The sequence below is a fragment of the Somniosus microcephalus genome, chromosome 3 (assembly GCF_052327205.1).
Source record: "Somniosus microcephalus isolate GS21.2 chromosome 3, FLI_Smic_1.0, whole genome shotgun sequence".
NCBI lineage: Eukaryota > Metazoa > Chordata > Chondrichthyes > Squaliformes > Somniosidae > Somniosus > Somniosus microcephalus.
Window position 1 is genome coordinate 321,941,792 of NC_140989.1, and position 27,982 is coordinate 321,969,773.

At 45.1% G+C, this 27,982-nt stretch overlaps 1 protein-coding gene across 3 annotated transcripts in view; it reads right to left on the reverse strand.

Moving 5' to 3' along the window:
* The window catches only part of tesk2 (testis associated actin remodelling kinase 2), a 117,574-nt gene that overhangs the window by 25,326 nt on the left and 64,266 nt on the right, over positions 1-27,982 (reverse strand). For all 3 annotated transcript variants that reach the window (XM_085983051.1, XM_085983049.1, XM_085983050.1), the window contains one exon: positions 1,873-2,019. In XM_085983051.1, the coding sequence (XP_085839177.1) occupies positions 1,873-2,019 (147 nt within the window). The remainder of the gene's footprint in view (positions 1-1,872; positions 2,020-27,982) is intronic.

The following is a 27,982-nucleotide window of genomic DNA, read 5'->3' on the forward strand; positions in this document are numbered from 1 at the left end:
TTCCAACTGAGGTGCTCCTCATTTGGATTGACGCAGGCAATATATTGCAAAAATTACAGGATTATTGTCAATCCAGTTGTAGCAGATCAATAATAATTCAGTGGGGCACAATGTCCACTAACTAAATTCCCATCTTGTGCTTTGCTTTATGTCTTTTTAAAATGACTGCCTCTAAGTAGTTGTCGATAGCTGAGCAGAGAAATGCTTATTGACAAAAATTGAGTCATGCCAACACTGTTCATGTTTTATTTTCCTGTTTTATTCTATGCATGCCTTGAAGAAAACATTTCTATTGATATTCATTATGAAGGCTCAGCAGTCAAGCACCTCAATTCTCAGGAAAAAGCTGAAAATGTAGGGAAAACACGCAGACCAGGCCCGCTTGAAAAGTTTGCTGATGATACAAAGCAAGGTGGAAAAGTAAGCTTTTTGAGGTGGAACCCAGAGTCTGCAAAGGAATATAGACAGTTTAAGTGAGTGGGCAAAAAGTTGGCAGATGGAGCATAATGTGGAGAAATGTGAAGTTATTCACTTTGGTAGGCAGAATAGAAAAATAGAATACTTTTTAAATGGCGAGAACTATTAAACGTCTGTGTTCAGAGGGATATGGTGCCCTTGTACACGAAACACAGAAAGCTAACATGCAGGTACAGCAAGAAGTTAGGAAGGCAAATGGTATATTGGCCTTTATTGCAAGGGGTTAGAATACAAGAGTAAGGAAGTCTTGATGCAATTGGTGAGACCACACCTGATGTACTGTGTACAGTTTTGGTCTCCGTACGTACCCAAGGAAGAATATACATGCCTTAGAGAAAAAAAAAGAAAAAAAGTTGCTTTTATATAGCGCCTTTCACGACCACCGGACGTCTCAAAGCACTTTACAGCCAATGAAGTACTTCTGGAGTCACTGTTGTAATACAGAGGCGGTGCAATGAATCACCAGATTGATTCCTGGGATGAGGGTTGTCCTATGAGGAAAAATTGAGAAGAATAGGCCTATACTCACTGGAGTTTAGAAGAATGAGGGGTGATCTGATTGAAACATACAAGATTCTGAGGGGGACTGACAGGGTAGATGCTGAGAGGCTGTTTCCCCTGGCTGGAGTGTCCAGAACTAGGGGGCATAGTCTCAGGATAAGAGGTCGACCATTTAAGACTGAGATGAGGAGGAATTTCTTCTCTCGGGGTTGTGAATCTTTGGAATTCTCTATCCTAGAGGGCTGTGGATGCTCAGTCATTGAGTTTATTCAAGGCCGAGATCAATAGATTTTTGGATACCAAGGAATATCAGGATTGGATGGGGAAGTGGAGTTGAGGTCAAAGATCAGTCATGATCTTATTGAATGGCGGAGGAGGCCCGAAGGGCCGTATTGCCTGCTCCTGCTCCTATTTCTTATGTCCTTATAAAGCTGTAACGGATGATCTAATCTAAACTACTCCGAAGGAAAAACCCAGAGGTTTTTCCCAATTCTTCCAGAGGGGCAATGTGAGGAGCTAGAACACTTTTTTTTTTTAGCTGGAGAAAAATGTAGTCATGCAACAACGCCTAGAGTTTTATACAATGTTGGAGTACATCATCAAATGCAGTATCACCCATCTGCAACTTCATGATAATTCTGTATGCACAAATGCCAGCCACATGATTTCCCCAGATCGAGCAAGACTTAACTACTAGCGTGCTCAACAAATATGTATTTGATGTTTGACAAAAGTGTATTGTCTATCAAGTGCTTTTGCTCCATTAGTTTGTAAATCATTTTGGAATACACTTAATACAAGTTACTTATCCATTTGCCCAAGTGACAAGATTGAAACAACATCCTAAGAAAAAAAATAGCATTAATTTTTGATTTCTCTCTCCATATACTGTACCTTAGAAGTCAGGTCCCGATGAAAGACACCCTTTGAGTGAAGATAGCTGAGCCCACGGGCAAGGTCATACGCTATTTTGACCCTGACAGGCCAGGCCAGATGATCGTTGCTGTCCAACAACTGTTCGAGGTTCCCTCTATTAATGTACTGAAAAGAAAACACACAAGACAGGAAATCACTATCTTAAGTTGTCTCATGCTGTGCTCGCTTCCCCTCTCAAAATATCCTATATCCCAGTCTAAAATACTATTACACTGACCACTATTAACCAAATAGGCTAGGCTTGACCACTAAAAAAAAATCTTCTCAGCTAGTATAATTTTTGTCTCCAAATAATTCTCTGAGCAATATAATAGCAAAATACTGCGGATGCTGGAAATCTGAAATAACAGAAAATGCTGGAAATACTCAGCAAGCATCCGTGAAGAAACAGACCTGAAACGTTAACCCTGTTTAATTCTCTGAGCAACCTACCACCAAACCTCGCTTTGATCAGTTATTATGTGTACTAGGGTGCCATATGACAACTCATCTAATTTTGTGCAACTTTTCAGGCATACCAACACTCCAGGTGCATCCCAAAAATATCACAGCTGAGATCAGGAACTCTCCTTACAGGTACAAAACCATATCCCATCATTCAATGGTAGACAAGATTTCTGTAAAAAGGCTCCGAGAAGTTTTAAGTCAGTTTGTATAATTAGGAATATAAATACAGGAACAGGCCATTCAGCTCTTCAGGCCTAATACTATTAGAGACACTGAACCATATCAGATGCAAAAGTAGATAATAGGATTATGCACATGAAATCAACATACTTAATTATTCATCCCTGCCAACACCATTTATTGGGAGGCAATGTGTTAAAGATTACTAGATCAAAAGATAATTTCAGATAAGGAATGCCATCCAGACAAAACATACAGACCCCCATTGCAGCATTTAATTGTTCCTTAAAGGGTTTTCTCCTACACTACTCTATCTAGACTTCTTTTCCAATATTGGTCTCCTGATATCAGTCCTACATTTTCCTTTTACTAATTTAAACTGTGTCCTCTTTGTGAAGGAATAAGCCATATAACTGATTCAGAAAAATACATCATCTTAAGAATGAATTCTGGCTTTATTAAAACATGACAAACTGGGTTTGGAAATTTAGAAACCTAACTATGAAATAGCTGTGAAAGCATTCTGGCTATTGAGATAAGACAGTTGCTGACCCTGAATAAATAACCTTATTGAAACAGAAGGTGAAGGGCTCCGACAGGCTGACCTTTGGGAACAAAAACAATGGTTCACCCTGGATAAGGTGTTCTAATTTACACTTCATAAATAAGTACATAAAGGAACATCTGCCCTCGTAAAGATGACAAAGTAAGGAACACCTGCCGTCACACCGTTTTTTATATGGTAAACTTAAGAACATCTAGATGAGACACGAGTCTGGCTGAGGTGGCAGTAAGAGTTGCAGAAATAGGCAGAAAAATGACGAGATAATTAGCTTGCATCAGCAGAAAACCTTAAAGGAAATACCACTGGAAAAGGGTATAAATATTGAACTCTCAAATGGGATAACAGACTCGCTTTAATCGGGCAAAGCGATTCTCGGCTTTAGAGGCGACTCTACGTTTCCAACTCTTTGTATCTCGGGGATCAAAGGTATTTGATTTTGGTGGATATCCTGTAGAACAATAAGAACTGTAACACTGTAGTGAAGTTAAGATTTAAAAGTAAGATTCTCTGATTGTAAGTTCTCTCTTTTTGGAACTGTTAATGTTGCGATTGACTCACCAACTGTAAATTGCATGTCGGTTCTTTAATAAATCTATATATTTTTAGAATTGTCTCACAAGACTTCTGTATCAAAAACTCGCAAACTCTTTGGTGAGGAGTTGCAGAATTCTGAGGGAGTTTTCCAGACCCTCATAATATCCGGAATGTTACAGTCTAGCTAAACTTATTAAAAGTGCTATCTGGAGGACGGCAACATTCACGGGTTGTTCCTTTCATTTAGGGAGAGATAGCCCAGACCTTTAGACCCAATTAAGCATCTTTAGGATTCAGCTACCTCAAACTTTAGTTGAAAGTGAACGTCTTGAGAAATACGCCCGATCCGGGGTAGGGGCTAGGACTAGTAATTATCCCTTCATCTTTTCCTACTCCCACAATTTAATTTAAAGTAGCATTCCAAATTTACCTTATGCTTTCACTTAAGTATCACATACCTCAGTAAATAAGGCTTTGCTGGCGTAGCCCACATCGGAGAACAAAAAATAAATCACCTCTCCAACACCTCATTACCAGGCTTAACAGCCCAAGTTTCTCCAATCCTTCCTCATGACACAGACACTAGTGGTAGGTTCATGGCTTTTCTCTGAACTGTTTCCAGCACCTGAATGTCTCCCTTGTTTCTCAGTGACTAGAAGTGGACACAGTATTCAAGGTGTGGTCTGGTCAGAGCGCCACATGTTTGATCACTACTTCCTCTGACTTGTATTCTACTGTGGCGGCTGAAGAATCAAAGTAATGCAATTTTTAAGTATCATTTAATCCTAAACTGCTCTGGCAAGTTTTTAAAAAACCAGACAGCCATCTGAATGAAATGATGCATATCCAAAAGAAATTCCCCACACATAAAATGATGCGTTAGATGTTAAAGAATGGAGCAGCTAATTACTAAATTAAAACATCAGCTATGTAGATAATGAGCCATCAAGCAGAATAAGTTGCTCCAGACACCACCTGTCAAATCAAATCAAATCCACAGATGACTGGTACAGTTGCAAAACAATTGAATATTTTTTGTCTGTAGTTCATTAACTGTAAAATTAACATTACAAACGAGATACAATATCAGATTATGCTGTTGGATGAAAAGGGAAAATAAATTGGCTTCATGAAGATACCATGAAAATATTATGTAACATGCTAAATACACAGCTAAAACGCTAATACATATTTAAAAAACCAATGGCAAGATTCCCTAAGGTAGTGTCTTTGATTTATTCAAATTATCTTATGGGATGTGGGCGTCGCTAGCAAAGCCAGCGTTTATTACCCATCCCTAATTGCCCTCGAGAAGATGGTGGTGAGCCGCCTTCTTGAACAGCTGCAGTCCGTGTGGTGAAGGTACTCCCACAGTGCTGTTAGGGAGGGAGTTCCAGGATTTTGACCCAGCAACGATGAAGGATCGGCAATATACTTCTAAGTCAGAATGGTGTGCGACTTGGAGGGGAACTTGGAGATGGTGGTGTTCCCATGCGCCTGCTGCCCATCCCCATGTCCTTCTAGGTGGAAGAGGTCGCGGGTTTGGGAAGTACTGCCGAAGCAGCCCTGGCGAGTTGCTGCAGTGCATCTTGTAGATGATACACACTGCAGCCACGATACGCCGGTGCTGGAGGGAGTGAATGTTTAAGATGGTAGATGGGGTGCCAATCAAGCAGGCTGCTTTGTTCTGGATGGTGTCAAGCTTCTTGAGTGATGTTGGCGCTGCACTCATCCAGGCAAGTGGAGAGTACTTGTGCCTTGTAGATGGTTGAAAGGCTTTGGGGAGTCAGGTGGTGAGACACTCGCCACAGAGTACCTGGTCACTAACCTGCTCTTGTTGCCACAGTATTTATGTGGCTGGTCCAGTTAAGTTTCTGGTCAATGGTGACCCCCAGGATGTGGACGGTGTGGGAGTCAGCAATGGTAATGCCATTGAATGTCAAGGGGCGGTGGTTAGACGCTCGCTTGTTGGAGACAGTCATTGCCTGGCACGTCTGTGGTGTGAATGTTACCTGAACGTCGTCCAGGTCTTGTTGCATGCGGGCATAGACTGCTTCATTATATGAGGAGATGTGAATTGCAATGAACACTGCAGTCATCAGCGAACATCCCCATTTCTGACCTTATGTTGGTCATTGATGAAGCAGCTGACAATGGTTGGGCCTAGGACACTGCCCTGAAGAACTCCTGCAGCGATGTCCTGGGGCTTTGATGATTGACCTTCAATCACCACAACCATTTTCCTTTGTGCTAGGTATGACTCCAACCAGTGGAGAGTTTTCCCCCCCGATTTCCAATGATTTCAGTTTTACTAGGGCTCCTTCATGCCACACTTGGTCAAATGCTGCCTTGATGTCAAGGGCCATCACTCTCATCTCACCTCTGGAATTCAGCTCCTTTGTCCATGTTTGGACCAAGGCTGTAATGAAGTCAGGAGCAGGTTATCAACAAAAGGAATTATGGATGCAGCCCCCTCCAAGGAATTCATAATATTATCCAATTAAGTCTCCTTTTCTGTTGAATCCGTGAATCTTAAAGTATGGTGTTCTTCAATAACTAGACGGAGACTGCAGATCAACAATCAACAGGTGTTTACTGGATGAGGGTAGTCTAAAAACTAACAGTACAGATGCCTGCTCAAGGCTTACATACAGGTGTGGTCACTGCCGGTACTACAGTATACAGGAGCTGTAAAAGTAGTTCTCTCTTAAAAGGTACATACACTACAATATCTCCCCTTTTAGATTAACAGTACCATAACATTCAAATAACAGTTAACACTTTAACATGCACATTTAACTGAAATAGTCCATTTATAGATTCAGTCTTTGGGGTGGCTTCCTGATCCTTTCTGGATAGCGCCTTTCCTGAGTGTCTTGTTCTTGGTGCGGAGGCGATTCTGGCCCCGTCGTCAGTTAGTTCATCAGTTTCCGCGGCTACCGTTTCTGGGGTAGATGCTACCGGTATGTCGGGTTCATCCCCAGGTACGCGAGACATGGGGTTGACTCGTTCCTGTGACGCTAGGATCTGGTCGACATGGCGTCTCACAATGTTCTCCCCAACATCCACTGTGTACATTAGTGGCCCCTGCCGTGTGCATATCGTTCCGGGTTGCCATTTCTCTGTTCGGTAGTCACGGGCCAAGACTGGTTGTCCTACATTGAAGCTCCTTGTCGGTTTCTCATTGATGTGCTGGAATTGCTTATCCTCAACATTTCTTCGCACATTTGGGCTGAGCAAATCCAGACGAGATCTCAACCTTCGGTTAAAGAACATCATGGCCGGGGTCTGGTTGGTGACTGCATGTGTCGCATTTCTGTAGGCTAACAGGAAATTGTCCACCTTATGCTGTAGTGGAACGTCATCATCGCACATGGCCCTTACTGCCTTTTTAAAGGTTTGTACGAACCTCTCCGCCAATCCATTTGTGGCTGGATGATACGGGGCGGATGTGTAATGCCTTACCCAATTCCTTCTCATAAATTTCCGAAACTCTTCGGACACAAACTGTGGTCCGTTATCAGAGCAAATCTGCTCTGGCAAGCCGTTCCTGGCAAATATGGTCCGTAGGACTGCAATCATTTTCTCCGTGGTGGTGGAGGACATTTTGATCACCTCAGGCCATTTAGAGTGCGCATCCACGGTTATTAAGAACATTGAGTCCATGAATGGACCAGCAAAATCAATATGCACCCGTTGCCATGGAGAGGAGGGCCACTCCCATGGGTGTAGAGGGGCATGTGGTGGTGCATTTTGGACCTTCTGGCATCCTGAGCAGCTCTTTGTCAGGTCCTCGATTTGCTGATCGATCCCCGGCCACCACACATAAGCCCTAGCAAGGCTTTTCATTTTCACCCCTCCCAAATGGCCTTCGTGAAGCTCATTGAGCACTCTCTCCCTTAACTTGGGTGGAATTACCACTCGGGATCCACACATCACTGTCCCCTGGCATACTGAAAGCGGTTCTCTTCTGGGTGAGAATGCTGGCAACAGTGAGTCGCCATGTGTTGGCCATCCCTTCACCGTCAAATCATATACCGGAGACAGTGTCGGATCATTTCGGGTCTCCTTCTCTATATCCGCGTTAGTTACTGGCAAGCGTTCAATTATCGACAAATAAAATATTTCGACAGGGTCCACTGTTGGTGCTTCCTCCACAGTAGGCAGTGGCAGGCGTGATAGCCCATCAGCGTTTCCATGCTGTTTCGTGCCCTTATACTCGATTTCATATTGGTTCGCCCCTAGAAAAAGGGACCATCTTTGTAGCCGTTGCGCAGTCATCACCGGAACGCCCTTCTTTGGATTAAAGATGGGGACAAGTGCTTGGTGGTCAGTCAGCAAGGTGAACTTCTGCCCATGCAGATAGTGGTTGAATTTTTTTACTCCCCATACTAGGCTGAGGGCCTCCCTGTCAATCTGGGCGTAGTTGCGCTCGGCTGAGGTTAGTGACCGAGACACAAAAGCTACTGGCCTCTCCAACCCGTCTGGGAATTTGTGCGACAGCACCGCTCCAATACCATAGGGTGATGCATCACATGCCAACCAAATTGGTAGTGCTGGGTTGAAATGGGCCAACACCTCTTTTGATGTGATCAATTCTTTGCACTTCTGGAAAGCTCGTTTGCATTTGTCATTCCACTTCCATGGTACCCCCGTTTGCAGTAGGGTATTCAGTGGGTGTAATACTGTAGACAAATTTGGTAAGAACTTATGGTAGTAGTTCACCAGCCCGAGGAACGACCTCAGTTGTGACACATTTTCCGGTGCTGGAGCCTTGACTACTGCCTCAATCTTTTCAGGGGACTTATGTAACCCCTCTTCATCAATAACGTGGCCACAATACGAGATCTGCTTCTGGAAAAACTCACTTGTGGCGATTAGCTCGTAGCCCATATTCCTTCAATCTAGTGAGCACCTTCTCCAGGTTGGCAAGGTGATCAGTCATTTTCGCCCGTGACCAGGATGTCGTCCAAATAACACTGGGTCCCTAGAATCCCTTGCAGGACTTGATCCATTGCCCTTTGCCAAATAGCCGGAGCCGATGCTACCCCGAACACCAGCCGGTTGTATTGGTAGAGACCTTTGAGAGTGTTGATCGGGAGGTATTGTTTCGAGGCTTCTTCTACCTCCATTTGCAGGTACGCCTGGGCCAGATCAATCTTAGTGAAGCGTTTCCCTCCAGATAGCGAGGCGAAAATATCTTCAATCTGTGGAAGCGGATATTGTACAGTGTGAAGGACTGGGTTCACTGTCACCTTAAAATCCCCACAGATGCAGACCTTCTTTGGTTCCCCAGGCGTATTACTCAACGACCTCTTCATTACAGGAACGATGGGTGTAGCCCACTCGCTCCAGTCCACTTTGGACAGTACTCCTGAACGTTCCAAACCTTCCAGCGCTGCTTCGACGGCTGGTCGGATCGCATAAGGCACCGGTCTGGCCTTAAAAAACTTTGGGCTTGCATTTTCCTCTATTTTAATCGTCGCTGTTATGCCTTTTAGTGTTCCAAGTCCCTCCTGGAACACTTCTTGTGCGTCAGTTAGCATTTTTGACAGTCGTCCATGTGTGACGTCGTCATCCTTTTTGGCCTCAACCTTCAGTGCCTGTATGGAATGCCAATCCAATTGTATCTTCCGGATCCATTCATGTCCTAGTAGTGGTGGTCCTCCATCTGGCAATACATATAGGTCCATTTTTGGTATTTCCCGGCCGTTGTATATCACGTTCATCCTTATTTTTCCTTTGGGGTAGACTTTTTGCCCCGTGTACGTCTTCAAGACAATCTCTGTAGCTTTCAAGGGTATATGTGAGAATAGCCGCTTGTAGTCCCTTCGGTTTATGACTGTTAGGGCTGATCCTGTGTCCAATTCCATTTTCACTTGGACTCCGTCTATCTTGAGCGTGACCCAGATAGTCTGGTGATCCTCCATTTTGATTACATTATGTAGTTTCAGACAACCCAGCTCCTTGCTTCCAAAGTCTATCACTTTTCTGTTTGTCTGAACTACTGTCCATCACCTTATGTACCTTTTTGTACTTCTCCTGTGGAGATTTCTTGCTGCTGGTTTTCTTCCCTGACGTGCAGACTCTTGCTAGGCGTCCTGCTTTTCCACACTGTCTGCACACTTGGTCCTTGAACCAACAATCCTTCTGGTCGTGTGTTGTTCTGCCGCAGCGATAACACTTCCCTGCTCCATATGACATTTCATTGGTGCCATATTCTTGCGGTCTCCGTTGTATCTCTGCAGCACCCCGTGCGGCTGCTTCGTGTGATACTGCCATGCTGAAAGCCTTGTCCAGCATAAGATCCTTTTCTGGTAGAAGCCGTTTCTGGGTTCCTTCACTTTGAAGCCCACACACAAACTTGTCCCTTAACGTATCTGCTAGTCCCATTCCAAACTGGCAGTGTTTCGATAGCTTGCGCAGTTCCATTAAATACTCAGCATTACTTTCGTCTTTATGCTGGTTCCTTTTGTGGAACTTAAATCTTTCTGCTATCAGCAGTGGTGTGGGGTTTAAGTGGTCCTGTAGGATTTCCACTATGCTTTCAAAATCCTTATCCACTGGCTTCTCTGGGGTTTAGGTTTCGCAGTAAGCCATACGTTTTTGCACCCATGGAATTCAACAAAACCAGTGCTTTCCTGGCATCTGGCACTTCATTCACCTTGCAGTACACCTCAATGCGTTCCACATGTCGCCCAATCTTCGACTTCATTGTCAAACGCTGTGACACTGCCACTCTTCGGCATCCCTGGGTGTGGTTAGACTGTCTAAAATGGTGTCTCCCGCGCTCTCCCTTCTTCTCCGCTGGCTCAAAATGGCGTCTCCCGCGCTTTCCCCCCTTCTCCGCTGCGGCTTCAAAAATGGCGTCTCCCGCACTCTCCCTTCTTCTCCGCGGCTCAAATGGCTTCTCCCGCACTTCCTTTCTTTCCCCCGCGGACGCTGCTCAGCCCTTGAGCCCTGGCTGCGCTCTGCGCGTTCTCCTGTGCACCTCTCGTTGCCGCCGCTCGGTCCTGAACCCCGGCTGTGCTTTACCCTCTCTCTTTTTGTTTTCCGTCAGCGCCGCTCGGTCTTCAACCCCCGGCTGCGCCCTGTGCGCTTTACCCTCTCTCTTACCCAGTCGACGCTGCTCGGCCTTTTCTGTGCCGTCGGTCGGCTCCAGCCACCGCTGTCCGGGAAGGGTCTGCGCTGTACCTGTTGCCAGTCTGTTGCTGGGATCGTCATGGCTGGAGAACCGAGCCCAGCTCTCAACAGCCTTCCCTGCGATGTTCACTCTCTGCCGGATGACTGGGCGGTTGCTCGTGGTCGATGCCCGTGCTTCTGGCCTCGGCTTTCTTCCACTGTCCTCCCAGAGCGAATCCTTGGGAGGAAATGCAGAGTTGCAGGTAGATTCGAATCGACCTCGTCGCCACTGTTGAATCCGTGAATCTTAAAGTATGGTGTTCTTCAATAACTAGACGGAGACTGCAGATCAACAATCAACAGGTGTTTACTGGATGAGGGTAGTCTAAAAACTAACAGTACAGATGCCTGCTCAAGGCTTATATACAGGTGTGGTCACTGCCGGTACCACAGTATACAGGAGCTGTAAAAGTAGTTCTGTCTTAAAGGTACATACACTACATTTTCCATATCTTCGTATATCTCCCTGAAAGAACACATTAATTATTTGAACTGTGGTAGAAAAACAATGCACATATAAATCAATATTACATAAGATTGATGTATATAGCTATAAACAATGCATTCCTAAAGCGGGATCCAAGAATCTGAATAGATCTTGGCATATGGAGAATAACATTAGATAATCTGCTACTTGTTCTCATTCAGCATCCTCCTCATACTGCAGGAATCTGACTCGGGACTAAAATGGACATACAAATTTAGTGAAAGATTTGGTTAGCTACTTGAAGTCACCTGAAAGGCAGTCTTAAGGTTCTGCTGATGTGGCCCAAGTGACCGCAATTGAAAAAGGGCATCTTCAATACCTTGGGGTATTGGTCTGCTTGAAGACCTCAGCCAAGCAAGACAGCTGGCACAAACAATGACTGTGTTGTATACCGTCTTTTGCTACAAAACATTGATCTAGAAAACTATTGGGGGCGGCGGGGTTTGAGTAACGATACTCAAAGACTAAACCTAGGAAGTCCTTTGGTAGAACAGCTCTGCCTGGTACATTTGCCAGCAGACTATCACCATCTTTATCCAAACAAAAGTTCTACGACCATCATAGTTTAGCCATTTCAATTTAGCTTGGGTACAGTATTTTCCCACACTTTTGCAACTTGGCCTGAAAGAAAGATCAGCCTGCAATCCTGTAGAAAATTCTTTCCTGCAGGTGTCAACTCCTAGTACTAAAGATGAAATTGTTGTAAGTGTGCCAAACAGGGAAACTGAACAGAATGCTAAATAACTGGCATTATAGGCATTCGTGAAGCTCTCTGGGAGGATTTTAGACAAGGTATAATTAGGGTGAATAATTCTAACTGAATTAAGTGGACAAATCAAAATAATTTCCTATCAAGATAAACAAAATTTATGGCTCTAGCAGGTAATCCAACAGTGATGAATGTCTGTGTGTCATAATCAATATAGGGAGAAATAAAATGGCAAAATTCAGTACATGGAGAATGTGGAGCAAGATTAAAAACAAAGGATTGTTATTCCTCATACTAATATTTTGTCTAAAAACCCTTAGATACCCCTGTTTTAGCCAAGTGAATTGCAACCACACTTCAAAACATGGCAATTATAATGGCAGCTTTTAGTAGCAGAACCAAAGATATATGTGTAACAAGGCTGTAATGCAATATCCGAGATCCAGATGTTTGTGTAAACTATACTCCAAATACTCAGAATCTGTTCCAGTGTCATAACACACACTCGGGCACTGTTGACTTTAGCGATCAAATATAGAAAGTAACCTTCAGTTCTTTATTTCAAAAATGTTTTACAATTGTTGTGCTGATCAAGATGAGGCTGGGGTAAGAGAATACTGTTCCATTTTGACAACCAGCATCAGCATCAAGTAATCCTAAATGAGCTACAGAACAGATTGACGTTCCTTCTCCATTGGCACTATGTTCTGTTCCCACACGAAGCATCCTCATTGCTTAAGTAAAATTGCCAATTCATATTAAATTACGAGTAGTTTTGGTTATGGACTGGAACCCACTAGAAATGGGGTTGAAAGTGCCAAAACCTATTTCACTTCCAATTTTTATAGCTGGCAAAGAAATTTTCATCCCATGATTAGATTCAAACATTTGTCTAAAAGGAGAAAATACAGTAGGCTTGCCCATCCACCACCCAATTTCTTATTATAATTCTTATTCCATCTAAGAGGAAATAGCACCTAACTTTGGAGCACAAGGATGTAGTCTGTTGAAAAGGAGACTTATACCAGAGACATTTGAAAAACAGCACCCATGAACACAAAATACTGCATCAGCTCCAATTCAACTTCTTGCAGTTCACAAGAAATGTAAAACACTGAAATACAGGAACACTTGTGATATACCTATCAATTCATCCAATGAAAAGCGACGAGTTAAGATAGTAACTATAGGTTTTTATTGGCTAAATAACAGAGCCCACCCTCGTGGGTGATCGGGTCCAACAAGGAGGAATACCAGCCAGTCGACCACCTTTACACCTGGGCAAGCAGGCGGAGCCATGGGCGGAGTCAGCTGTGGTCAGCCCAGGTATAACAGCGTGACAAGAGGTGACCTTGTGTAGTGATACAACAGTGTAAACAGTGATAACCATAGTGTAAAGATATAAACAGTGATAACGATAGTGAACGATAAAAGTGGTTTACCACATTCACCCCTTGTTTAGATTGGAGTCCGGCGGGGTGAAGTGTACTACCAGTTCGGGTATGTCAGTCTGTCCGGAGGCCTCGTAAGTCTTTCTGATCGGCGCAGCAGCGGCGGTGGTGGTGCAGTATCCGATGTTAATGCTGGTGTCTGCGTGGTCGGCGAAGGCTCGTGGGGTTCCGGCATGCCGTCTACCTGGGCTGGATTTGGGGGGGTGGTGGGGGGTAACGGTGGTGTCTCAGGGGTGCCCGAGGGTGCAAGGTCTCGTAAGGAGACTGTGTCCTCCTGCCCGTCTGGGTATGCCACATAGGCGTACTGGGGGTTGGCGTGCAGGAGGTCCACCCTCTCGACCAGGGGGTCCGTTTTATGGGCCCTCACGTGCTTTCGCAGCAAGACGGGCCCGGGAGAAGTCAGCCATGTTGGTAGCGAGGTTCCCGTAGTCGACTTCCTGGGGAAAACAAACATTCGTTCATGGGGGGTGGCGTTAATGGCCGTGCAAAGCAGTGACCGGATGGAATGCAGCGCTGCCGGGAGGACTTCCTGCCAGCGAGAGGTTGGCAGGCCCTTAGACTTCAAGGCTAAGAGAACGGCCTTCCAGACAGTCGTGTTCTCTCTTTCCACCTGGCCGTTCCCTCGGGGGTTGTAGCTGGTGGTCCTGCTTGCAGCAATACCTCTCGCTAGTAGGAACTGGCGAAGTTCCTCGCTCATGAAGGATGAGCCCCGGTCGCTATGTATATAGTTCGGGAACCCAAACAAGGCGAAGAGGTCGTTCAGGCATTTGATGACCGTGGTACTGGTCATGTCTGGGCAGGGGAAGGCAAAGGGGAAACGGGAGTACTCATCAATGATGTTGAGGAAGTACACATTACGGTCAGAGGACGGGAGAGGCCCCTTAAAATCGATGCTCAAGCGCTCGAAGGGGCGGGTGGCCTTGATCAGGCTTGCTCTGTCCGGCCTAAAGAAATGCGGTTTGCATTCGGCACAGGTTTGGCAGTTCCTGGTCATGGTCCTGACCTCCTCGATGGAGTAGGGCAGGTTGCGGGCCTTAATGAAGTGGTAAAGTCTGGTGACCCCGGGGTGGCAGAGGTCGTTGTGGAGGGTCTGCAGTCTATCAGTTTGCACGTTGGCGGATGTACTTCGTGATAGAGCATCTGGGGGTTCGTTCAGTTTACCAGGCCGGTACAAGATATCGTAATCGTAGGTGGAGAGCTCAATTCTCCACCTCAAGATCTTGTCATTCTTGATTTTGCCCCTCAGCTTGTTATTAAACATAAAAGCGACCGAACGCTGGTCGGTGAGGAGGGTAAATCGTTTGCCTGCCAGGTAATGCCTCCAGCGTCATACTGCCTCCACGATCGCCTGGGCCTCCTTCTCGACCGAAGAGTGTCGGATCTCAGGGCCCTGGAGGGTCCTTGAGAAGAAGGCCACAGGTCTCCCCGCCTGGTTAAGGGTTGCAGCTAGGGCGAAGTCGGATGCATCGCTCTCCACTTGGAAAGGGATAGACTCATCCACCGCGTGCATTGTGGCCTTAGCAATGTCTCCCTTTATGAGGGAGAAGGCTGCGCACGCTTCTGACGTCAGGGGGAAGGAGGTGGACTTCATGAGGGGTCTGGCTTTGTCCGCATAATTTGGCACCCATTGGGCATAGTAGGCAAAGAGCCCCAGGGTTCTCTTTAGCGCCTTTGGACAGTGGGGGAGGGGAAGCTCCATGAGGGGGCGCATTCTTTCGGGGTCGGGGCCGATGACTCCGTTCTCTACTACGCAGCCGAGGATGGCAAGGCGCGAGGTGTTAAACACACATTTCTCCTTATTGTAAGTGAGGTTCAGCCGTTCGGCCGTACGGAGGAATTTCTCCAGATTAACATCGTGGTCCTGCCGGTCGCGGCCGCAGATGGTGACGTTATCTAGATAAGGGAACGTGGCCTGCAGCCCGTTCTGGTCAACCATCCGGTCCATCTCCCTTTGGAAGACCAAAACCCCATTGGTGACGCCGAAGGGAACCCTAAGGAAGTGGTAGAGGCGGCCATTCGCCTCGAAGGCGGTATACTGGCGGTCCTCAGGGCGGATAGGGAGTTGGTGATAGGCCGACTTAAGGTCGATGGTGGAGAATACCCGGTACTGTGCAATCTGATTGACCATATCAGATATGCGGGAGAGGGGGTATGCGTCCAGCTGGGTGTACCGGTTTATGGTTTGGCTGTAGTCGATGACCAGGCGGTTTTTATTGCCGGTCTTAACGACTACGACCTGGGCACGCCAGGGGCTGTTACTCCTCTCGATGATGCCCTCCTTCAGGAGGCGCTGCACCTCCGAGCTAATAAAAGCTCTGTCCCCGGCGCTGTACCGCCTGCTCTTGGTGGCGACGGGTTTACAGTCGCGGGTGAGGTTAGCAAACAGGGAGGGGGGCGGGACCTTGAGGGTGGATAGGCCGCAGGTGGTACGCGGTGGGCGGTTTAAAGGCTGCTGGTTGTCGACTGAGTGGGGGGAGGGGTCCACCGTATGCCAAAGTGACACTTTGAAGGTGGGATTGGAAGTCCAGCCCTAGTAGGACAGCAGCGCAGAGCTGGGGCAGGACGAGGAGTTTAAAATTTTTATACTCCGTGCCCCTAACCGACAGGGTCACAACACAGTAGCCGCTGATGTCTGTAGAATGGGACCTCGACGCCATCGAGATCCGGTTGCGCGTTGGCCGGACAGTGAGGGAGTAGTGGCTCACCGTGTCTGGATGGATGAAACTCTCCGCGCTTCCGCTGTCGAACAGGCAGGGCGTGGCCGTTTACTTTGATGTCAATCATGGACTTGGACAGGTGATGCGGGCGAGCTTGGTCCAGTGTGACGGAGGCTAGTGTATGGCTGAGCGAGCTGCTGTAGTCTGCGGGTGAGGCGGTGGTCGGGTCTGGAGACAAGGTGGCGGTCGAGTGTGGTGGACAAAATGGCGGCGCCCATGACGTTGAATAAAATGGCGGAGAAGATGGCCACCCCCGCAACTCACGAGGCATTGCTGGCGTCGGTGGCCTTGATCAAAGATGGCCGCCCCCACAACTCGCATGAGGCACTGCTGGCGTCTGTGGCTCTCCCCCTGCAGGCCTTTGCGAAGTGGCCTTTTTTGTGGCAGTCGGAGCAAGTCGCGTTTCTTGCAGGGCAGCGCGTCCTCGGGTGTTTCGCCTGGCCACAGAAGAAGCAGCCGGCGGCCCGATCGCGGGGCTCCGATGTCGCAGCCGGTACCGGGGGTGGCGGTCCCGATCGGTTCTGGGACGCCGACGCTGAGGTAGGTCCCAGAGGCGGCGGTGCGAGGGGTATTGCGGCCGGGGTCGGGCCCGAGTCCCAGGGTCGCGCAGCACAGTACCTGGAGTACGCCTCGAGGTCCCGATGGGCCACTTCCAGAGAGCGAGCGAGGGCTGCAGTTGTATTCAGGTCGAGGTCCTTTGATTCGAGCAGTCTTTGCCGTTAGTAGTCAGACCGAAGGCCTTTCACGAAGGCATCGCGGATATTCTCTTCAGTATTTTCTGCAGCCGTTACAGCTTTAAAGTCACAGTCCCTGCCGAGTGTTTGTAGCGCCCGTAAAAATTCATCTACAGACTCTCCTGGCTGTTGCGAGCGGGATCTTAGGAGATGTCTGGCATACATAGAATTTACCGGGCTCCGGTACTGCTCTTTCAGCAGGTTGAGGGCGTCCTCGTATGTAGCAAGGTCCCGGATGAATGCAAATACTTTAGGGCTCACCTGGGCGGTCAGAACTCTTAGTTTGGATCCCGGAGGCACGCCGGATTCTCCCAGGTAGGATTCGAAACAGCTCAGCCAGTGTTCGAAGTCGAGGGCCGAGTTCGCTGCCTGTGGGTTTAGATCCAGGTACGGCGGTCGGAGGGCTCGCAGCCAGGCCGGCTGCTGTGGCTGTTGTAGCTGGCCGTTTGGCTGCTCCGATCCACTCATTTCAAAATTTAGCCAATAAAATTGATATACCTATCAATTCATCCAATGAAAAGCGACGAGTTAAGATAGTAACTATAGGTTTTTATTGGCTAAATAACAGAGCCCACCCTCGTGGGTGATCGGGTCCAACAAGGAGGAATACCAGCCAGTCGACCACCTTTATACCTGGGCAAGCAGGCGGAGCCATGGGCGGAGTCAGCTGTGGTCAGCCCAGGTATAACGTGACAAGAGGTGACCTTGTGTGGTGATACAACAGTGTAAACAGTGATAACCATAGTGTAACGATATAAACAGTGATAACCATAGTGTAACGATAGTGAACAATAAAAGTGGTTTACCACAACTTGCATTGGTTATAACCGACATAGTAATAAGCATCTTTAAGGTCTACTGCATCTTGACAATCTTCCATTTTTACTTTAGGCACCCAATTTTTATTTATTTTTTTTTATTTTTAAATCTAATTGAGTCTCAGCTCCAAAAAAAAAAGTCAAAGGCCCAAGAAGTTTGGGGCCATGGAGCAGCTAGAGTAACATTCCTTTTGTTCCAGTCTTAATGAACGGTCTATTGGGCTGGAGTGAAATTTACTTCATTTGACAGAATGGCTGCGCTGGTCCAAGACTCCCTAAGTTTGTACATACAATTCCCTTGAACTAAGGTAATTGCTCAAAATGTAGAAAGTAGTGCCTCACCAGAGTATCTTCTGAGATAACTCCCTATTGGTCCACAAATAAAAAAAGAGAACATAACTCGGTCGCTTATTTTTCCAAGTGGGGTTGCAAGTTTGTTGTTACTGCAATCATCCTGTTGGCTAGTTCAAAGCCAGGGGCATCTAAATCCCTGGTGCAATAGACTGTGGCTCAAAAGCACCTCTGAAATAAGTCTGGCATGGCAGTTCAATCCATGTGGGTACACCCTTTTCCTCCAATCCAACTGTAAGGAAATCCAATCCATTTGCACAAAGTGTATGTAAAACAAATTTTCCACAGGAAAAGTAATAGGGAGTGACCATTCTATCAACAACAGGAGAAAATAGGTGATGTTTGCGCAAATATTCCTTTCCATATGAAGGCTAAGGATTCCTTTGGTCATGTTGCTTCTCCCTGTTCAGAATTTGGACTTATTTTTGTGATATGAGGAGGATCTTAAGAGCAGTTAGAATGAGCAATTTTAAATAATCAAATTATGACATACACCAAACAGAAGTTTGATGCAATTTATCCTCCCTAATCACAACACATTGTAAAAGGACATGCAACTAATAACCACTGCCTCATATCTTAATAGAAACATAGAAGATAGGAGCAGGAGTAGGCCATTCGGCCCCTCGAGCCTGCTCCACCATTCAATGCGATCATGGTTGATCATCCAAATTCAGTACCCTGTCCCTGCTTTCTCCCCATACCCCTTGATCCTCTTAGCCTTAAGAAATATATCTAACTCCTTCTTGAATATATTTAATGAATTGGCCTCAACTGTCTTCTGTGGTAGAGAATTCCACAGGTTCACCACTCTCGGTGAAGAAATTCCTCCTCATCAGTCCTAAATGGCTTACCCCTTATCCTTAGACTGTGACCCCTGGTTCTGGACTCCCCCGCCATCGGGAACAGCCTTCCTGCATCTAGTCTGTCTAGTCTTGTTAGAATTTTATAAGTTTCAATGAGATCCCCTCTCATTCATCTAAACTCCAGCGAATATAAGCCCAATTGACCCAATCTCTCCTCATACGTCATTCCTGCCATCCCAGGTGTCAGTCTGGTGAATCTTCGCTGCGCTCCCTCCATGGCAAGAACATCCTTCCTCAGATAAGGCGACCAAAACTGCACACAATACTCAAGGTGTGGTCTCACCAAGGCCCTGTACAACTGCAGCAAGACATCCTTGCTCCTGTACTCGAATCCTCTCGCTATGAAGGCCAACATACCATTTGCCTTCTTAACTGCCTGCTGCACCTGCATGCTTACCTTCAGCGACTGGTGCACAAGGACACCCAGGTCTCGTTGCACTTCCCCTTTTCCCAATCTATTGCCGTTCAGATAATAATCTGCCTTCCTGTTTTTGCCACCAAAGTGGATAACCTCGCATTTATCCACATTATACTGCATCTGCCCAATCTGTTCAAATCGTACTGGAGTTTCTCTGCATCCTCCTCACAGCACACACGCCCACCCAGCTTTGTGTCGTCTGCAAACTTGGAGATATTACATCTAGTTCCCTCGTCTAGATCATTAATATATATTTTGAATACTGTAGTAATAACAGGATACAAGATCATAAAACACTTCACAAAGAACATCAACCCTTGCAACTGCAATCGGTTTACAGACTTGTCAATAAATGTCTGGTGGTAACTAAAAAGTAAACATTATAATCTCAATCATACAAATCATGAGCAATACAGGAAATGTAGAATTATTTAAGTTTCCACAACAATTACTCAGGCTTTACTTAAACTCCAGATATTGTTGAGATCAACAACTATGTACTTGGAATTAAAAACAAAAAGACTTGCATTTATATAGCATCTTTTGCAACCTCAGGATATCCTAAAGCACTTCACAGCCAGTAAAGCACTTTCGAAGTGTACTCACTGTTGCAATGTAGGAAACATGGCAGCTAATTTGTGCACAAGCAGCTCCCACAAACAGCAGTGAAATAAATGGCCAGATCATCTGTTCTAGGCGTTGGTTGAGAGATAAATTTTGGCCAGGACATCAGGAAAACTCCCCTGCTATTCAAATATTACCATGGGATCTTTTATGTCCACCTGAGGGGGCAGACATGGCCTCAATTTAATGCCTCATCTGAAAGATGGCAGCTCCAACAGTGCAGCACTCCCTCAAGTACTGCAGAGATGGCAGCCTAGGTTGTGTTCAAGTCTTGGAGTGGAACTTGAACCCATGACGTGACTCAGGCGAGAGTACTGCCAACGAGGAAGGCACAGATGGCACTGTTACACAGGAAAACATTTATATCCCTAAGTTTGTAACTTAAAATCCAGCTGAACAGCAGTGTAAGATGGCAGTGGAAGCACCAGGTGTGCTGGCAGAAGAACAGCATTGCATAGTGGACTGTTAACAGTATGCCAACATGAACTTCATACTAGTCTAAAATCACAGATTCTGTACTGGTATCACTCGTAATTTAAATACCTTACAAGTACAAACATGGAGTAGCCCATTTGTTTACACATTAATTTCAAATTCATTGTTTGGAAAATCTGCAGCATAATCACAATCATTAATTCTGTAGTTTGGTAGTTATCATGGAGGAGGAAATTCTGATCGACCCACTTTACCAGCGTGTCTTCCTTTCCCCCCCTCTCCCATTACTGGTCTCATGTACCAGCCTGCTCACCCAGTCTCCCCCGGTGACCCTCCATTGTCAGACCCAAGATCTCCATCAGCCTCATCTATGCACAAAGCCCTCAGGGACTTTTTCCAGGTGCTATATAATTACAAGTTTTTTTTGTTATTGTCGTCTCCCCACCAACCTCATTATCCTCCTACCCTAATCACCTGTGCCAGTTGACCACCAGATGGGTGGCCAGCGAGCACAGAGGATCTGGCAGGAAGCTATTGGCTACAGTTGTTGGTCAGCTCAGATGTTTTAAGTCAGGTAGAGAAAATAAGACTATTGATTGGGGAAGGGGTAGTCCGACAGCAGCAAGTTGCGAGGGGAGACTTAGTCCCATTTCCTCTTCAAACACATTCTCTAATTCTTCCCCCACCACCCTCCCCAAGTTGATGACGTGATATAATCAATGGATCAGTACCACCAAGCTCGGATTCTCAAATAGGAGGAGTGACTTGCAGCTCAATGTAATAAATAGAAAAATGGGAAGAAAGGGGGTACAGGACTATCTGAAGAACAAGAAGTTGTGTGTACTCTGTTGACTGAAATAGCATGACAGAAAAAGAAAGCAAGCGTGACACTTACAATCAGGGCATGCTTCATGGCAAACCTTATTACAAACATTGATATTAGCTGAAGTTCTGTAGCGTTGCTCAAGTTGATTCGGGGTTTTAAGAATAGACGCATTACGCCAGACAGTCGGGAACAGAGAGGAAAAAAGAAAAAACCCAGGAGTGACATCACAGGATAGCTGGTAACTGATTGGTTGGTAAAGGTCACATTGGTTTTTTTTTGCTCTTCAAGTTAGGGGCCAGGATTAAATAGCTGGCTAGGAATTAAGCAGAAACTTGGAGATTAGTAAGGGTAATACTATATTAAATTAGTAACTGTTATACTATATAAATAACTTGAATCCGATACATTTTAGTCTCAAGTTTCTGCAAGTTAGTTAATAGCCTATTAAATAGAGGAATGCAGGGCAGCTCAGTCCCGTGGAATGCACATCCTGTGTCATGTGGAAAATCCAGGACGCTTCCAGTGTCCTGGACAACCACACATGCAGGAGGTGTCGTCAGCTGGAGGAGCTCAAGCTCTGGGTTTCAGAGCTTGAGCAGCAGCTGGCGTCACTGTGGTGCATCCACGAGGTTGAGAGCTTCGTGGATAGCACGTTTCAGGAGGTGGTCACCCCACAGATAAAGAGTGTGCAGGCAGAAAAGGAATGGGTGACCGACTGACAGAAAAGGAAGATCATGCAGGTAGTGCAGGAGTCCAGAGTGCATCTTGCTCTCCAACCAGTATTCGGTTCAGAGTACTGGTGAGGCCAATGATTCCTCTGGGGAGTACAGCCAGAAGCCAAACCCGTGGCACCACGGGTGACTCAGCTGTATTGGGTGGGGGTGAAGAAAGAAGAGTGCGAGAGCAATAGTGGTAGGGGATTCAATAGATAGGGGAGCAGACAGGTGTTTCTGCAGCCGCAGGCTTGACTCCAGGATGGTATGTTCCCTCCCTGGTGCCAGGGTCAAGGATGTAACTGAGTGGCTGCAGAACATTCCGAGGGGGGGGGGGGGGGGGGCGGGGGGGTGAACAGCCAGAGGTTGTGGTCCATATTGGAACCAACGACAATCGGTGGAAAGAGGGATGAGGTCCTGCAGGCAGATGTTAGGGAGCTAGGAAAGAGATTAAAAAGCAGGACCTCAAAAGGTAGTAATCTTTGCAGTTAAAAAGGCTTACGGGATTCTGGGCTTCATAAATAGGAGGTATAGAATACAAAAAAAGTGTGGAAATTATGAAGAACCTGTATAAAACACTGGTTTGGCCCCAACTGGAGTACTGTGTCCAATTCTGGGCACCACACTTTAGGAAGGATGTGAAGGCCTGAGAGAAGGTGCAGAAAAAATTTAAGAGACGGATTCCAGGAATGAGGGACTTCAGTTACATTGATAGATTGGAGCAGCTGGGGTTGTTCTCCTTGGAGCAGAGAAGATTGAGGAGATTTGATAGAGGTGTTCAAAATCATGAGGGATCTAGACAGTAGAGAGGAACTGTTCCCATTGGCAGAAGGGTCGAGAACCAGAGGACACAGATTTAAGGTGATTGGCAAAAGAACCAAAGGCGACGTAAGAAAAAACTTTTTTTTTAAATGCAGCGAGTGGTTAAGATATGGAATGCAGACTGAAAGGGTGGTGGAGACAGACTCAATCTTATCTTTCAAAAGGGAGATGGATAAGCAGCGGAAGAAAAGAAATTTGCAGGGCTACAGGGAAAGGACAGGAGAGTGGGACTAGCTGAGAGTCAGCACGGGTTCGACGGGCCGAATGGCCTTCTTCAGTGCTGTAACCATTAAAAAAAAAATAGTATGATGGGAGATACTGATCTATCAGCATTGGGGATGGCCCAGAGATTTGGGAGCACTGAAAAAGGGACCAGAGACTTAGCAGAATTGGGATGGGATTTCAGGGTCTGACAATGTTTTATGTGGTCCTTCCCCCATGGGGTCCAGTAGGGGGGCTCTGGGAACATTGGACATTGTATAGGATTTTATGAATACTTGGAAAAAGAACCCTAGGGTCTACGAGGACTGGGAAGAGGGGGTCTGGCAGTATTGCAGGGCAGGGTCCAGCAACAAGGGCACAAATTACTTTTGGTCCCTTTTGAGTCATCAGGTGCCCCTGCCCCACCACATTCCCACCCATCAATCTTTCCCCCAACAATCCATTGTCCATTTTGGGGTGTCAAGCATCATCTTCTCACTTCTTTTCCCATCGTCAGCCAGTTCTTACATTTTAGCAGTTAATGCATTATTTGAGTTTGCTGATGTGCATAAATTTTCTTTAACAGAAAAATTTCCTCATAAACTGTTCAAAAGTTCATTATTCTAGTTTCCACATTTTCATACAAAAAATTATCCAAGTCTTTTGGAAAAAGCAAAAAACTCACAGGATGAGGAAAGACTCCTAGTTCAACACAGAGCTTCATGTTCTCAAGATAGTCTCGTACGCCCCTTGCTTCCCATAGCAAGGCCACTTCCGAGAGCTGCCCACATTCCCCCTAAATCCGCCATTAACAGCATGTGTGCAGAACCTGGTATTGTGAGTTGCATCAATTATAATAAATGGACATGACTGCTGCCAATGAACCGGAAGTAGTTGCTCGTGCACAGTTCCAGTGGTTTTTTTTGTTGGTTCTTGCCGGGCTTCCCACAGATTAGAGAGAAAGGCGAGGGGTGGAAATTTCAGGTATTGTGAGGTCTGTAATGTGACTTGAAGGCGATATTAGGATGTTGTCAATTTTGGAGTTTTATTGCACTCTCACGGTGTGTATTTATCGCTATCAGGTCCTCTGAACACACGGCTGGTGAACAGAATGCAGGCGCAGGATGTTGGGATTTAATCGGCTGGGAAAAGGATCATTGAGAAAGAGGGGGGGGGGGGAGCAGTGCTAGACAAAAGACAGGGGAGGAAAACAAGAGGGAGGGCAGAGAAGGAACACGAGGAGAGCAGCAGCAGCGGTGTGATTAATTAATCAGAATGAACTGCTAAAACGTCCAGTATAATTTAACGAGGAAATGTGACTTGAAGGCGATATTAGAATGTTGTCAACTTGAGTTTCATTGCACTCTCGCCAAGCGTGCTTATCGCCATCAGCACCTCTGCCGATTGCGGTGAAAGTTACTTTTCCATATTTGGGACCTGACATTTATGCGCAGAATGCTTCTGCGCAGCTTCCGGTTTGTTGACAGCAGTCACTCAGATATTAAATTTGAGGACAATACTTGTCACAATTAACTTTAAGTCAAACAAAAACATTTTAAATTGTTAAAAATGAAACGATTCACTGCAGATTACTCATTAAGTGGTTATATTGTTGAGTTCATTTCTGCTCTTATCACAGTAATCAAAATGTGATTGATGAAATATTCAAATGTCACTTAATGCAATCATCCACAAAACTGGTATGCCAAAAGGTAATGCCTCACATGGAATTTTAAGCAGGATATATATATTTAATACTTGCTCCATCAAGTCGGTCACTGACAAAAACCTAATGGATTCATTTGAAATGAACTAAATCCATTTTTACCCATTCAACTTGCATCATTCATACGGTTCCTTGGAGTAACTAGTTTCAAATTAACCAAACTGACGTTATTCTTGAGCAGCTATAAAATGAGATTTCTGGATCTATACCCCAATGGATGACAAATTTACAGAAAGGTAAATTCCCATTTTGGAAAAGATGGGCCAGCCATTATTTTCACAGAATAATGCGGAGTTGTGGAGCTTAAATCCAAAGCACCAGTAACAAGTACTGTGGGACATTTTACTATGATAAAGGCACTATATAAATGCAAGTTGTTGTTACTGTAAAAATCTCACTACAGTTAATAAAAATGAAATTTGACTTATTCATTGAATCAGTGACCCTCAAGTTATCCCCTACATCAACACTACTACAATTATAAAACCGTGTATTCTCAGACTCACCATGAGCAATGCCACACGAGATCGGCTAACATATCTGTTCTGAACACACTGCTATACACACCACCTTTCAACATAAATGCATCTGCACACAGTTGGTTTGATGTATCCAATCAATATCGGAAGGTTTGTCTCTTAAAACAGTAGAGGGAATTTAGAGAGCCAGGCTTCCTGCTCTGGCAGCTCAGGGAGGAAGGATTCCTATTTCCATCACCAGGTTCAAACCAGTTGGAACTGCTTAGATAAAATATGTAGAGATGGCACACTACATATTAAGGTCATTACTGTTTAAATTGCAAGTGGAGCAAAAAACAGTGAAAGTCCGAACGCACTGCTAATTGTTTCAATGAAAATGACCTTTATTTTGCAAGTTTTCAAATGCAGTTGTGAATGAGATTGACTTGTATAGAGTTAATTTTTTTTTTTAAATCTTAACTCATTGAATTCAGATCCATCATTTTTGTACGCGATAGCTGTTTATAAGTAGTCAGCAGGACTAGAAGCTGGCAAAGTCACTGGTAAAAGACATATGAACCGCACAAGCAATGGTTCGCTAATCTATTACAATATAAAAAAAAGACGTCCTGTTGTACCTTTTTATTTCCTCAAACCCATTTCAATTTTATTTTTTGGCCTACAGTACACTAATGAAGGGTCAGTTTGATGAGCACGTATTAGTAGCTAGTCTATCACCATTTTCTAGTTTATGATCAAAATATCCCAAACTATGGTTATTCTAAGGCATAATGCACCTGTAACAAAAGTGTGTTTTTGTCTATTAGATTATTGATTTAAATTTCTTAGAACTAGTAACAGTATACACAGGGTTAATGATGGTTTCTGTGAGCAGTTTCCGCAAGGCAGGGTTGTACATTTCTGTTCTAGCGGACAAAGGTTGATCAATAGGTGTCAGAATCTTGGTTTCTGTGAAACAATAGGGTATTATTTATCAGTGACTTCACTATAAATAAAGTCCCAGACAGGCTAAATGGGCTCAAAACAAAATGAACTCCTCAGGGACAGATGGCATGTATCGCAGAGTGCCAAGAAACACTTGGGAAGAGAGTTGCGAAATGCTAACAATTATGAGGGAATCAATAGACACTAGGAAGGTACCAGTAGATTGGGAACAATACCAAGCCCTGAGGCACCCCAATCATTATCACCACCCCAACCCAACAACTCCTCTACTGGGTTTTCATTGTTCTGTACCTTGCAGCTAGTGTAATTGAAGGAGGCAGCACAGAAATTACAGAATAAGTTGGACAAAATACCTAAGTGGGTATAAACAACAGTGCTATGCATAAGGAAAACTAAAATGAAACGCATATTTCATGAATGGCGTTGAAATAGCTAAGGATGAAACTGAAAGAGACCTAGGCGTCTTAGTAGATTCTATGCTAAACATGTCCAACAAATGCAGAAAAATCAACAAAGCCAGTAAGATGTTGAACAACACAGCCAAAAAAGTAGAATACAAGTCAGAGGAAGCAATGATCAAACTTTGTAGTGCTCTGGTCAGATCACACATTAAATACGGTCTCCCGTACAGAAATGAAAGTGCTGGAGGCAGTGCAGAGAAGAGCCACAAAACTGTTTCATAACTAAACTGCAAGAGTAGAACTAGGGGTCGTAGGTTCAAAGAGAATATTAAGAGTGTGATCAATATGTGAAATAAACAGTAGAGGAGGCAAAATCCCTAGAATAATTTAAGAAACAATTGGATGCTTCAGCAGCAGGGGGGGGGGGGGGGTTAATTCATCCATCCAAACACAGCCTAAGATGGCCTAAATGGCCATCCTCATCTGTAATTATCTTGTGATCAGTAAGTCTGTGACTGGTCCCTGCTGAAATAAAAGTGTGGTTTACCTGTACTAACAGACGGAATATAGAGGTCGGGTACATATTTCAACCTGGAGGACAAGCATCCTACTTAATTGACCAAGAATGGCAGCCAAGCAAAAGAAGCTAGTTTGTTCATGTCTTTTGTTCTGACATGTCTTCACATGTAACTCCAGGTCATCTGGTACAGATAAAGAAGTCAGGCCCAGTCAGGGATAGTAATCCTTTGATTGAAATCTGCCCGAGAGAAAACATGGGTCAGACCTATGTGTAGGGAAGAACCAAAGTTATTTGTAGCCCTGTAAACAGACAACACTGTGGCCAAAGGTTACAATTACAGGATTATATTGGGCTACCTGTGCTTAGCTAGTAAGTCACAGTCTGTCGCCAGCAGAGAAAGTGGACTAGTTTTACTCCATGGCAGTGGTTCACCGTGTATGATCATTAGTTTCCAAGGTCTGTTGCATGTTGAAATATAGTTCAGGGAAGCATATTTATTATTTTGATAGATTGAGGATGATAAAGTTTGTAAATTAATGTAATGTGTTTTGTGCTGTATACTGTTCATCTACCTACAAGTCTAAATAATAGGTTAGTTTACAGCCCGAGTCTTAGTCCGAGAGTGCATTTTAATCCACCTATTGGAAAGAATCACGCGTCACCTGGGATACTCCAGCAAGCTGACATATAGTGGCAAGGATTCTCTGTTTGATCCCTGGGTCTTGCTGTCACTTACCTAGTTACTGGGCAGGTAAAGACACACTCTCTGACTGTAAACTTACAGAAATGGTTGATGGCTTTGAACCAGGGTAGAATAATGAGTTTGCAACAAAGGAAACAAAAACTAATATTGACAATGTAATCATCGCATTTTACACACATCCATACAAGTAGTTTTAGAGACGGCAATGTTTAAA